The sequence below is a fragment of the Microcaecilia unicolor genome, chromosome 3 (genome assembly GCF_901765095.1).
Source record: "Microcaecilia unicolor chromosome 3, aMicUni1.1, whole genome shotgun sequence".
NCBI lineage: Eukaryota > Metazoa > Chordata > Amphibia > Gymnophiona > Siphonopidae > Microcaecilia > Microcaecilia unicolor.
Genome location: NC_044033.1, coordinates 140,228,982 through 140,243,089, shown reverse-complemented (window position 1 = coordinate 140,243,089; position 14,108 = coordinate 140,228,982). Strand labels below are relative to the sequence as shown.

The 14,108-nt window shown below is 41.8% G+C and overlaps 1 protein-coding gene across 1 annotated transcript in view; it reads right to left on the bottom strand.

Annotated features, from left to right (window-relative positions):
• Positions 1–14,108, bottom strand: part of EIF2AK2 (eukaryotic translation initiation factor 2 alpha kinase 2) — a 219,104-nt gene that overhangs the window by 18,779 nt on the left and 186,217 nt on the right. The window contains exon 18 of the mRNA XM_030196395.1: positions 3,244–3,430. Within this exon, the coding sequence (XP_030052255.1) occupies positions 3,244–3,430 (187 nt within the window). The remainder of the gene's footprint in view (positions 1–3,243; positions 3,431–14,108) is intronic.

Below are 14,108 nucleotides of genomic sequence, written 5' to 3'. Positions count from 1 at the left end.
CCCAGTGTCTTTAGAAACCACCAAGGAAATAACTTGTGGATGGGAGACTTTCCCAGAGGCAAGCGTAACCCAGCAGGTGGGAAGAAGGGTATGCCAGAGTAGAGCATGTGCACAAGTGGTACTGGGCCTGAGCAGTGCTGGAACAGACCATTTAGGTGGCTGCAGGATTAATCCCAGGTGGGTGTTAGGCACTTCGTTACAGACATGCTTTAGAGAATAAGCCTAGGTATACTTTTTTTCCATGCAGAATTTTCAGGTGCCATATATAGAATCTAGCCCTTGGTGCCTAACTTAGATATTATTATTTGTTGCATTTCTATCCCACATTTTTCCACCTATTTGCAGACTCAATGTGGCTTACAATATTACATCATGGCAGGCGCCGTTCAAGAGTAGATAAACAATTGGTTACATACAAAAACAAGTGTAACATAATGGATATAATCAATTCAATAAATCGGAAAACAGTCAGATTATCAAGTAGGTAGTGATGCATTGGAATTCCTATTGTTAATTGTTATGGTAAGCCTTGTGAAAAAGAAAAGAAAAGTCTTTAGTGATTTTCGAAAGTTGGTTAGGTCGTGAATAGTTTTCAGATCAAGTGGTAATGCGTGCCAATGTAGGAAAAGCAGGATGCATGTACTAGTTTGTATTTTAGACCTTTACAACTAGGGAAATGAAGACCCAGGAATATGTGTGCTGATCTTTTAGCGTTCCTGGGTAGCAAATCAATAAGGTCTGACATGTATGCTGGAATGTTACCATGAATGACTTTATGAACCAGAGTGCAAACTTTGAACACAGTACGTTCTTTAACTGGAAGCCAATGGAGCTTCTCTCTAAGGGGTTTTGCGCTTTCATATTTTGTCTTTCCAAATATGAGTCTAGCTGCAGTGTTCTGGGCTGTCTGAAGTTTCTTGATGATATGCTCTTTACAACCAGCATACAGCGCATTGCAATAGTCTAGATGACTCAGCACCATTGATTGTACCATGTTGCGAAAAATACCTCTTGGGAAGAAAGGTTTCAGTCTTCTGAGTTTCCACATAGACTGAAACATCTTCCTGGTTGTATCTTTCACATGGTTTTCAAGTGTGAGATTTCGATCAATGGTAACTCCGAGAATCTTCAGGGTGTCTGAGACAGAGAGGGAAAAGTTTGGTGTGGTTATGGAGGTGAATTTGCTTGTGAAATATTGTGAAGTGAGTATAAGGCATTGCGTTTTTTCAGCCTTAATTGAAAAGCATTTACCCATGAATGCATAATTTGGAAGCTTTGGTTGATGTCGTCCATAATTTCCATTAAGTTATATTTGAACGGGATGTAGATCGTTACATCATCTGCATATATGTACGGATTGAGACCTTGATTGGATAATAGCTTGGCCAGGGGTGTCATCATTAGGTTGAAGAGGGTCGGGGAGAGTGGAGAATCTTGGGGAACTCCGCATTCTGGTATCCATAGAGCTGACGTATTAGAGTTGGATTTCACTTGTTATGACCTTGTAGTTAGAAAACCTCTAAACCAATTGAGAACGTTACCTCCAACTCCGAAGTATTCCAGAATGTTTAATAATATTTTATGGCTAACCATGTCAAATTGTAGAAGGAGTATGTTATTGCCAGTTGCAATTGCTCGTTTGAATTTAGTAAGAAGAGTAGTTAATACTGTTTCAGTGCTATGGTTAGATTGAAATCCTGATTGAGAATCATGAAGAATAGAAAATTTATCTAAGTAGTTAGTAAGTTGTTTGGTCACCAAACCTTCCATTAATTTGGTTATCAGGGGGATGGATGCTACTGATCGATAATTGGTTAAGTCATTAGCATTTTTCTTTGAGTCTTTGGGTTTGGGGTGAGTAAGATATTTCCTTTATCCTTTGGGAATAGTCCATTTTGTAGTATATAATTCAAATGTAGCGTGATGTCAGATATGAATTGATGAGGAGTTGATTTTATAAGGTAGTTAGGGCAGATATCTAGTTTGCAGTGGGACTTGGCGAACTTTTTGAGGGCTTGGGGGATAGAATCGTCCAAGAGTATATCAAAAAGAAAGAGAATAAACACAATCCTAAATGAAAGTTATTCAGTTTTAAATAGCCTAAAGTTAGGAAATATTTCTACTCAACACTCAGGCACCTAAGGGACACTTTTACTAAGATACAGTAAAGAGTTGGCAAATCTATAAAGGGGAGTTAATGCTTATTCTATAAAAGAAAATAAGCGATAACATTCCTTTATAGAATACTAGTGTAACTAGGTATATACGATCATATGCGCTTAGCGTGAGTACTTATGCCAGCCATACAGCTGGTGTAAATGATCATACTGATGACTTACATCCCACTCATGCTCCTCCCATGTGAATGCCCACCTGTATACTATGTGCTATCAAAGATATGAGTGTAGTTTCAGAATATTGCATAGGTAGATTTTTGGCAATTAGGTGCATTTTATACATGCCAATATTCTGGTTATTTATGCACAATATTTGCTGCACAAATATTACTGCTTTCTTTACAAAATTACACTCTTGGCGAGTGAAACCAATATTCAGTACCTGTTAGCACATTAGCACAGTAATTAACTGTACTGGCATGACAGGATGCATTAAGTACTGTGATAACTGCGTATCATGTTATGGGACAGGAAATGGGCAGGTTAAGGACATATACAAAACAGAAGTGGAGCCAGGTTGAAGGCGCAGGGGGAGAGGAGAGCGGACTTCTGCCGGCGCCTGTTTTAAATGCAACAGATTGTGTAAAAAATAGGCGTGGGCGCCGGCAGAAGTCCTTGGGGGAGCAGCCGCTCCTCTGGTGCCCCCCCCCCCCCCAGCTACGTCTCTGATACTACACACTGGAGTTAGTGCAGGATACGTAACCACACACAGTGACTGCTGCAGTTAGTGTTCAAACTAACTTTGTTATGCAGTCACTGTATGGGAAAATGCTGGGCATGGCCCCAACAGTTAGTGCACATTCTTTGCATTTACCATGGAGTTAAGTACAAAACTTTACTACATTTTATTAAAAGGGTCTTTAAGTTCAGCTGCAAATTCACTCAAGTTTGGGTGCCTATAACTTAGATGACTAGGCTAGCCAGTAGGCTTTCTTTGGATTCTGGCCCCAGCATCCCAAGTCTTTTCTCAACACAGTAGTGCTCCAGGCTAATGCAGCTTTCTACTGGGTACTCAGTTAAGAAATTTGAGGCGTGCAATAACACATATACATGTGTTTTTACCTACCTTAAGGTCTCGATGGATTAGATTTTTGGAATGAATATATTTCACTCCTTGCAGCATTTGTTCAAATACAGAGAAAGATATATTCTCATTAATTTTGTCTCTCTTGCTAATCCAGTCCTTTAGGGTTCCCTTCTCACAAAGTTCAATTTGGATAAAAAGGCATTCATACACCTGGCCACTGTTGTCTCTGGATACAAAGGCAAATTAGAATATTAAAATCAAACAAATAAAACAGCTATTATAAGTGTCTATCTGCTTAAAGGATTTATTTCAGCATTACTCTATAAACCTAGAGTATATGTTAATCTATTCTTTTTTATTCACTAACTTTAAGACTGGGATATAAGAGGAGCTTTGGAGTGTGTGTAGCAGTGAACAGAGTGTATCTATCTATATCTATCTATACACACAATCAATACTTATACCTATCTGTATATCTATCTAGATATATACACAATCCCCCAGATTTTATATAGCACGACTTAAATTCAAATTTACGTGCACGAATGTCTAAGCGTCTTCTGTAACATGATGTCTGTAAATTCTAAGTCACATAGTTGAAAAGGGGGCATGGCTATGGGCGTGGAATAGATGGGTCATGGGTGTTTCTAAAATCTATGAGGGTTGTTATAGAATACATCTGGTCGGCGACTAACTTAGGTGTTGGCATTTACACCGCTTAAGACACTGTAGGTCAAGATCACTGCAAATGATTCGAAACACCATTGACTGAGAAATACCAGTTGTTCAACTAATCTGACAAATGGACTTAGTACAAGTTCTTCAACTATCGTAATGTTTCCTGCACCGCAAACTCATCGGGCTCTACTGTTTCCTGACTTGAGATCACTTGAGCCTGTTTCTCGCAATTTCTTCAAAATATAATCTACACTTACCTTCTTCCACCTCTTTTTGTAGGGGGGGGGGCAAAAGAGGATGCTTGCTGGACCCGGGGGGGGGGGGGGGGGAGAATAAGAGATGCCGAGACAATGGGGAAGGAGAACAGGGAAAGATGCTTGACCAACCGAGGGACACACAATATGAGGGAGGGAAGAGAAAGTGAAACTTGCTGGACCCCTGGGAGAAGGAGCAGAAGGAGGGCGAGAAGACAGAGAGATTGCTGGCCACTGGGGTGAGCGGGGAGCAGGTATGAAAGAAAACAGATAATAGCCCCCAGGGGGTGGGGGAACAGGAGGAAAACGCCAAAGTGCTGGTCCCTGGGGTAGGGGACAGGAAGAAAGATGCTGGTCTGTACAGGTTGGGGGGGGGGGCAGGCAGAAAGGATGGAAGATGCTCCCCCTGGGGAGGGAAGACAGGAGAAAAGGAAAAGAGATGCTGACCTCTGGCGACAGAGGACAGGAGGAATGGAAAAAAAGATACTGACCCCTTGGGGAGGGAGGACAAGAGGAAAGGAAGAGAGATGCTGACTCCCAGACATGGTAGGGACAGGAGGGAAGGAAGAGAGTTGGAGAGATGCCTTCCCTAGAGGTAGGGGTGGGTCATATGGTGTGGGGAAGGGAAGAATGAGGGGAGAAGCTGGACATGGGGAGGGATAGGAACACAGAAGGGCAATGCTGGGTAGGGAGGAGAAGGATATGAACACAGAGTGGAGATGATGAACAAGACAAGAATAAGGATACAGAGAAGAGAGAAGCTCAACATAGCAGGAAGACAGGGGCAGGGACATCAAAGGGAGATACTGGACAGGTCGGAAAGGAATGCAGAGGGAAGATGAACAATGGACAGAGCGAGAAGAAATGCCAAAAGAACAACGAGACCCTGGCAAGAGAGTTAAGAAAAGACAGAAGAAAGCAGAAACCAGGCAACAAAAGTAGACAAACTAATTTTATTTGTGTTTTATTGATTAGAATATATTAGTTTTGGAATGTACATTTGCTAAAACTCGACATGCTTGGGGCCCATGAGAGAAAACTCACTCACTGGCCTTAAATCTCCAGCATAGCGGTGGTAAGTCTCCAGCTTTGGGATAGGCCTCCTTTGCCATCTCTGCCTTTCCTACTGTTTTCTCCTGCAGTGGATGGCAGGAAGAAAGTGCTTATGTTTCCCAGCTACTGCTCCTCCTTCTCCCTGCAACCTATTGGCTATGTCTGACCAGTGGGCTGCAGGGGAGGAAAGAGATGCAGGAGCTCAGGACAGACGCACTTCCTATCTGTAGCTGCCAGAAGGCAAAGAAGAGAAGCAAAGACTGAAAAACAGAAAAGGAACTCAGAGATGTGCTGGGAGAGTAAGAGATGGGGTAAGAAGGGGTGATGATAATGGAAAGGGCTACTGCCTGGGAGAAAGAATGCTGCTGTCAAGGGTTAGAAGAGGCAAAAGAGAGCTAGAAGAGAAGAGGCAAAAAGGATCTAGGAGAATAGAATCTGGGTGATAGGGACAGAGACTATGAGAGGAGTAGATACGGGTTGTAAAGGTGAGAGGAGCTGAGAGGGTACAGAGGCAGCAAGGTCAGCCCGACCACCAGGCAGACTAAGCACCTGCCTAGGGTCACACAACTTGGGGGTAGCACTAAGGCAGCCATCAGCTTGGCCAAATAAGATCCATCACAGCTGATGTGGGGCCTTAAGCAAATATGCACATGCTCAAGGTCTGCTGGGTCTCACCCCCTCCAAATTTCCTGGTTTTGCGCCAATCACAGTAGGCTTCTTTAAACAAGTTGACAGCAGCTTTGGTGACATTCTGGATGGAGTGGGGAAATAAAGCTGCTTAACACCTTGGAGAAAGTAGAGGAGCAGAGAGATGCTCGAGAATGAGAGGTAGAAAATGGAAGACATTGGACACCTAACCTATGTTGGGGAGGGGGAAAGGTAGGGAAGATGCTGGACTACAGCCGGGTAGTGGAAGGCAAGGAGAGATGATGGAGATGGGAGAAGGAGTGCCTTAAGCTGTCCTTTGGCGAGGGGCACATAGCTGAAAGTTCACCTAGAGTGTCAGATACCCTTGGGCTGGCCCTGATAAGATGTAATAGGAAACTGGAGTTGCAAGAAGGATGCTGGAAAATTGGGACATGATCTGGAAGAGAGAAGGAAGAGAAAGCAAAGGAGAGACAGGGTGCAGAAAGAAGAGAAAATGGCTAATAGAGATCGTAAAAGAAAAAGGAGATCATAGTGGAGAGAGCTGACAAAGATGAGAAAAGGACAAGAAAGAAGTGGTAGGAAAGGGTAAGACTAGAAGGACATGAGGTGAGATGCGTGAAAGAAAAAGAAATTAGAAAGAAATGAGAAGAATTCTTAAAAGAGAAGGAATGTGAAGGTAGCGAGAAAACAAGAGAAGACCAAGGACAAGCAGAGATAGATGACTGAACTCAAACTACAGAAACAAAGGTTGAAAAACTGTTTTAGTAAAGAGTGAATAGCAACTGGTATTCTGCCTTTCTTCAGCCCTGTGGTCACTAGGAATTTTTTTTCCCAATTTTTCTTTACTGAAAACAATCACACTTCCAATGAAAAAACAATATACAGAGCAAATATAAGCCATACACTATTCCAAACTCTCCGAACAATGTTTCAACAATTTTATAATTTTCTCCCTTACCCCCTCAATGCCTTACCCCAAACCCCTCTCACCCCATTTTTCATATAACTAGAGACCAGTCTTGGTTGGCTGCTATCCAAATCTGGAACAATTACAAATAGAATGTTTAGGAGTGAGTTTGAGCACAGTTCATCAACAATTTAGAATCCAACTACAAGCACGATGTGGTATTGCTGGCCAAACAAGTTCTCAAATCTTCTGTAATGTTCTCCACTGTAGTAAGTTCATCGTGTATGAGTGCTTTCTTTCCTATTTTAGATAATTTCCTTTCTGTTATTTCTTATTTTATTTTACCATTGTGACCTGCGCTCAGTAACTGCAGTATATTAAGTTGTGTTAATAAACATAAGCATAATAGTATTCACCGGTTTTGAAAGTGTGTGGTTGGAAACCAATCAGATAAAATTAAAAAAATAAAATCTGTGTGCACACCAATGTGCCACACTTTAAACAACTGCCTGTCTGTGCAAAACCCATCAAACATGCCCTTTTAAGAGAAATGTAAGCTCTGTATCCAAAATTATGACTTTTCCCAATCTCAGCAAAACTACACCTTTAAAGTGCAAAGAAATTCCTAGCCATGAGAGACTCTCTTAAATGAGCGGGAGCCTAGTTTGGTCTTCTTTACCCTGCATGAATGAGAATCACACTGAACAACACAACCAAATCTTTTGATGTGCCTGAAGACCTGCAATTTATTTTATTTATTTTTGTTACATTTGTACCCCGCGCTTTCCCACTCATGGCAGGCTCAGTGCGGCTTACATGGGGCAATGGAGGGTTAAGTGACTTGCCCAGAGTCACAAGGAGCTGCCTGTGCCTGAAGTGGGAATCGAACTCAGTTCCTCAGTTCCCCAGGACCAAAGTCCACGACCCTAACCACTAGGCCACTTATCTCAACTCCATAAAAGAATTTCCTCGATCTTTCATTCAGTTCATATCTGGGGTTCATTTTATATTAACCGTCTACTTCTTGAATCTGTATTTCACTATATAATTTACAGGTCCCTTCTGCTTATTTACTCTGTTTACCTTAAACCACGTTCTAATAACTAGTTATGATTAGTAATCTGGAATTTAACATTGCTAAGTACTCAACTTTTATTTTGAGCTACTTAATTGCTTTGTTTACTTTTAATCATATTTTAATACCTACATATGTTTAATAATCTATGGTTTAAAAGTTATAACTACCGTATTTTTCGGACTATAAGACGCACTTTTTCCCCCCCAAATTTGGGAGGAAAATGGGGGGTGCGTCTTATAGTCCGAAGGTAGCGAGTTCGGGATCGCCCTCCCCTACTTACATCACGCGATGTTCCCCGGTGGTCTAGTGACGTCAGGGCAGGAAAGAGCCCCCTCTTTCCTGCCCAGCGCGCTGCTCTCCGTCCTCCTGAATGCTGCCTGACGGTCTCGGCGAGATTCAAAATGGCCGCCGAGACTTCAATTCTCGGCGGCCATTTTGAATCTCGCGAGACCGTCAGGAAGCAGTCAGGAGGACGGAGAGCAGCGCGCTGGGCAGGAAAGAGGGGGCTCTTTCCTGCCCCGACATCACTAGACCACCAGGGAACATCGCGTGACGTAAGTAGGGGAGGGCGATCCCGACCTCGGACAAGACGCACCGGAGCACCTAGGTTTTAGAGGAGGGACAAAGGAAAATTTTTTTTTCCTATTTCCCTCCTCTAAAACCTAGGTGCGTCTTATGGTCCGGTGCGTCTTATAGTCCGAAAAATACGGTACTTAATTTTTTATTTTGAGCTGCTTAATTGCTCAGTTTACCTTAATCATATTCTAATTCCTAGATATTATTAGTAATCTATGGTTTAAAATAGCCATGTACTCAATTTTTCTTTTGAATGGCTTAATTACTCTGTTTACCTTTAACCATATTCTAATCCCTTGATGTGATTAGTAATCTGTGGCTTAAATCTTGTGCTCAATTTTTCTCTTGAGCTACTTAATTGATTTGTCTACCTCTAACCATATTCTAATATCTAGATTTGATTAGTAATTTGTAGTTTTAAAATTATTAAGTACTCAATTTTTCTTTTAAGTCATTGAACACATAAGATAAATGATGATATAATTTATCTGCCTCATTTTAGGATGTTTTATCATGCTTTAGCTTGCTTCCAAACTCCATTTTCTGTGTGCACAGGAAGTCTAGGCAATTTCCATATTCCCAGTCCACCTACACCCATTTTGCATTGTTATTATACATACCAAGGTCTATTTACTTTGGTTTGTTATCTCTCTGTTAACTATTTTGCTGCAATGTTTCTTACACTCAAGTTGGTATAGCCCTAAGAATAAGACAATAATCTACATATCCACACTGTTTATCTTTGCAGATATTTACCCAGCTAATCTGTGTCACATCAGTATGCTACCTTATCTCACATGCACATAGTTTCATTAATGTATGTGGGTTAAACAACACCATCAAATGTAAAAAAAACCTCTCTATATACCTTAAAAATCTTAAAACTGACATTGCCTTAGTTCAAGAAATCCATCTCAACGAATCAGATAATTTTAGATTAAATGCCCAATACAATTGTGTTCTCTGCTGCATCTCATAAACGTAACAGTGTTGCAATAATAGTTAACAAAAGCCTTCCTATTACTGTTAATAAGCAACTCTGACAGTGAAAGAAGATGAGTCCTAGCTGAACTAAATATTTCTAATACTATATAAACTTTCTTAAATATTTACGGTCCCAATTTAGACTGTCCGGATTTTTTCCAAAATCTTACCTCTGAACTCCTAAAGTTTGGTTTTTCAAACCTTATTATAGGAGGTGATTTTAATTTAATTCAGGATTGCATATTAGTCCATATGAGACCATTGAAATCTACTATTATTATTGATAATTTGAAAACCAACCTTGGCCTGCTAAATCCCTGGAGAATCCTACAGCCCAATGCAAGAGAATATACCTTTTTTTTATCCTCATGCTAGTTACTCTCGCATTGAATTTTTCTTAATCTCCACTTCCCTTCTGTTTCACCTTTCTCGTACAGGTATATTGGCCTTACCTATTGTTTTAAATCTCCTCTCCAGTTCCTCTGCATCACCAAAGCCACCATGGAGGTTCCAACCCTCCTTATTGCAAGATACTAATTTTCTTGAACAAATAAAACTTGCAACAATCAACTATTTCAACCACAATCAACCCTCAGAAGTCTCTTTAGTAGCTGAGGGATGCTTTTAAAGCCAGTGTGAGAGGTGCAATAATGAATTTCACTGCTGGTAAACACAAAAATCATTTAAAAAAAAACAAAAAAAAACTTTGGCTACATTACAAACTCAAGTTTAATCCTTTGAAAATCAATATCTTCTTCATCAAGACTCAGCAGCCTACGCTGAATTATAAAAATATAAAGCTTAATTTAACTCTCTAATTTCACAAGAAGCCATCGCTTGTATCCACCCTCAAAAGTCTAGATTTTATGTCGAGAACAACAGCTAGCCATCTCTTGGCTCAATACCTAAAATCCAAAATTAACAGATCCAGAGTCCTTCAAATAATAGACTCCTCTGGTATATCTCACATCGTTGACCCCACAATCACTCAATAATTGTAAATGTTTTATATAAAATTATATAATCCTGAAATTCAATTTTAACCAACAGCTTTCCAAAAATTCACCTCATCTATATCTCCTCCTAAAATCTCTTCTATATTTGACCAATTAGACCTGAAAATTACTGAACAAGAAATCTTTTCAGCCACAGTGGCGTTCCTAGCCTGGATGGCACCCGGAGCGGATCCCCGATGCGCCCCCCCCCCCCGCGAAATGACACCCCCCCGGGTGCACGCTGCTGAGGGGGGGGGGGGGGGGGTGCCGCGGCACGCGCCTGTCGGCTCCGAGTTCGCTAACTTTGTTCGTTCGCTGCAGCTCCCTCTGCCCCAGAACAGGAAGTAACCTGTTCCAGGGCAGAGGGAGCTGCAGCGAATGAGCGAAGTAAGCAAACACGGAGCCGACAGGCGCGCGCCACGGCACCCCCCAGTGGCGTGCACCCGGGGCGGACCGCCCCCACTTGGTACACCACTGTTCAGCCATTAAATCTCTTTCCCTTGGCAAAACACCTGGTTATGACAGTTTTAAAACAGAATTTTATACAGCCTTCTCAGAAATATTAGGGGCCCCTTTACTAAGCCGTGTAGGCACCCAATGCGTGCCAAATTGGAGTTACCACCCGGTTACCGCGTGGCCCTTGCAGTAATTTCAATTTTGGCACATGTCCGCTACGTGCGTCCAAAAAATATTTTTTATTTTCTGACGCGCAGCAGCTACACGTGGCATTTGACACGTGTAGACCATTACCGCCTGGTTACCAAGTGAGACTTTACTGAAAATTGCTGCGCGTCCATTTTGGATCTGAGACTTTACCGCAATTTTCATTTTGCTGCACGTCCATTTTTGGCAAAAATAAAGGCACTTTTTGTAGGTGCGCTGAAAAATAATTCTGCGTGTACCCAAAACACGTGTCTACACTACGCAGGCCATTTTTCAGCGTACCTTAGTAAAAGGACCCCTTAGTTCCTAAACTGCTACAATTTTATAATCAAATACTAAAGGTTCCCTTCTATAAAAGATCCTTCTTAGAATCCACTATTGTAGTTATTCCCAAACCGGATAAAAACCATAAGTTGAGAATTATAAACCAATTTCTCTTATTAACATCTATATGCAAAAATACTTGCTTCTCGTTTACAAAAACTCGTGCCTCAGCTTATCCATAGAGAACAGAATGGATTTACACCCAATTGCCTCCTAATGATAACTCCAGATAATTTTGGAATATCCTGTCGTATGCTAATTCGGTATCTAAACAATATGTCACTATTTCACTGGATGCTGAAAAAGAATTCGATAGAATAGAATAGGAATACCTATTTCACACTCTAACATGGTTTGGCTTTGGAGATGTTTTTCTCTGTATGATAAAACTATTATATCAAAACCTCCTGGCTTCTATTTCAGGGGCCCTTTTACTAAGGTGCGCTGAAAAATGGCCTGCGCTTTTGTATTGGACACACACAGATCCATTTTCCAGCACGCCTGCAAAAAAGGCCTTTTTTGGGCTGAAAATGGATGTGCGGCAAAATAAAAATCAGCACACATCCATTTTGGGCCTGAGACCTTACCGCCACCCACCGACTTAGCAGTAAGGTAGCAAATCTCCTGGACCGGATGGTATTCATCCTAGAGTACTGATAGAACTGAAAAATGAGCTTGCGGAGCTACTGCTAGTGATATGCAACTTATCCTTAAAATCGAGCGTGGTACCGGAAGATTGGAGGGTGGCCAATGTAACGCCCATTTTAAAAAAAGGCTCCAGGGGAGATCCGGGAAATTATAGACCGGTGAGTCTGACGTCGGTGCCGGGGAAAATGGTAGAGGCTATTATTAAAAACAAAATTACAGAGCACATCCGAGGACATGGATTACTGAGACCGAGTCAGCACGGCTTTTGTGTGGGGAAATCTTGCCTGACCAATTTACTTCAATTCTTTGAAGGAGTAAACAAACATGTGGACAAAGGGGAGCCGGTTGATATTGTGTATCTGGATTTTCAAAAGGCGTTTGACAAGGTACCTCATGAAAGGCTACAGAGGAAATTGGAGGGTCATGGGATAGGAGGAAATGTCCTATTGTGGATTAAAAACTGGTTGAAGGATAGGAAACAGAGAGTGGGGTTAAATGGGCAGTATTCACAATGGAGAAGGATAGTTAGTGAGGTTCCTCAGGGGTCTGTGCTAGGACCGCTGCTTTTTAATATATTTATAAATGATTTAGAGATGGGAGTAACTAGCGAGGTATTTAAATTGGCTGATGACACAAAGTTATTCAAAGTCGTTAACTCGCGACAGGATTGTGAAAAATTACAAGAGGACCTTACGAGACTGGGCGGCTAAATGGCAGATGACGTTTAATGTGAGCAAGTGCAAGGTGATGCATGTGGGAAAAAAGAACCCGAATTATAGCTACGTCATGCAAGGTTCCACGTTAGGAGTTACGGACCAAGAAAGGGATCTGGGTGTCGTCGTCGATAACACACTGAAACCTTCTGCTCAGTGTGCTGCTGCGGCTAGGAAAGCGAATAGAATGTTGGATATTATTAGGAAAGGTATGGAAAACAGGTGTGAGGATGTTATAATGCCGTTGTATCGCTCCATGGTGCGACCGCACCTTGAGTATTGTGTTCAATTCTGGTCGCCGCATCTCAAGAAAGATATAGTAGAATTGGAAAAGGTGCAGCGAAGGGCGACTAAAATGATAGCGGGGATGGGACGACTTCCCTATGAAGAAAGATTAAGGAGGCTAGGGCTATTCAGCTTGGAGAAGAGACGGCTGAGGGGAGACATGATAGAGGTATATAAATAATGAGTGGAGTGGAACAGGTGGATGTGAAGCGTCTGTTCACGCTTTCCAAAAATACTAGGACTAGGGGGCATGCGATTAAACTACAGTGTAGTAAATTTAAAACAAATCGGAGAAAATTTTTCTTCACCCAACGTGTAATTAAACTCTGGAATTCATTGCCGGAAAATGTGGTGAAGGCGGTTAGCTTAGCAGAGTTTAAAAAGGGGTTGGACGGTTTCCTAAAGGACAAGTCCATAACCACTACTAAACGGACTTGGAAAAATCCAAAATCCCAGGAATAACATGTATAGAATGTTTGTACGTTTGGGAAGCTTGCCAGGTGCCCTTGGCCTGGATTGGCCGCTGTCGTGGACAAGATGCTGGGCTCGATGGACCCTTCGTCTTTTCCCAGTATGGCATTACTTATGTACTTATGTACACACATTAACTGGGCGATAATCATCAGCTCACGTACACTGCCGATGGTAAAAAGATTGCAATTCCTCAATCCTGTGTTGCACCTCTGACACCAAGTCCTTTCAGCCATCCATATGATTTTCCACATTATTAATCTGCATGTCCACTAAGTCTGCCTTAATCCCCTACTCTGCAACCTTGATTTGCACTTTCACCAATGTTATTTCTGATTATATTTCTCCTATATCCTCTAACTCCATCACTAGCTCTGATTCTATCTGCTCCTCCATTGTGCTTTGGTCCAGGTGTACTGGGCTCCTAGCATCCCCCTCCACTGAGGCCACGCCATGTGGTCCTCAGCTCACCAGATGCTCTGCTGTACAGCATACCAGTTTACCATCCTCAGTTCTCTTTTTGGTTGCCTTTCTAGTGCCACAGGACTTCTAACACCTGTCCCCATGTTTAATGCAGAAAACCAGGCACCCTGAAGCTCTGGAGGTAAATTGTTCAGACTCATGACG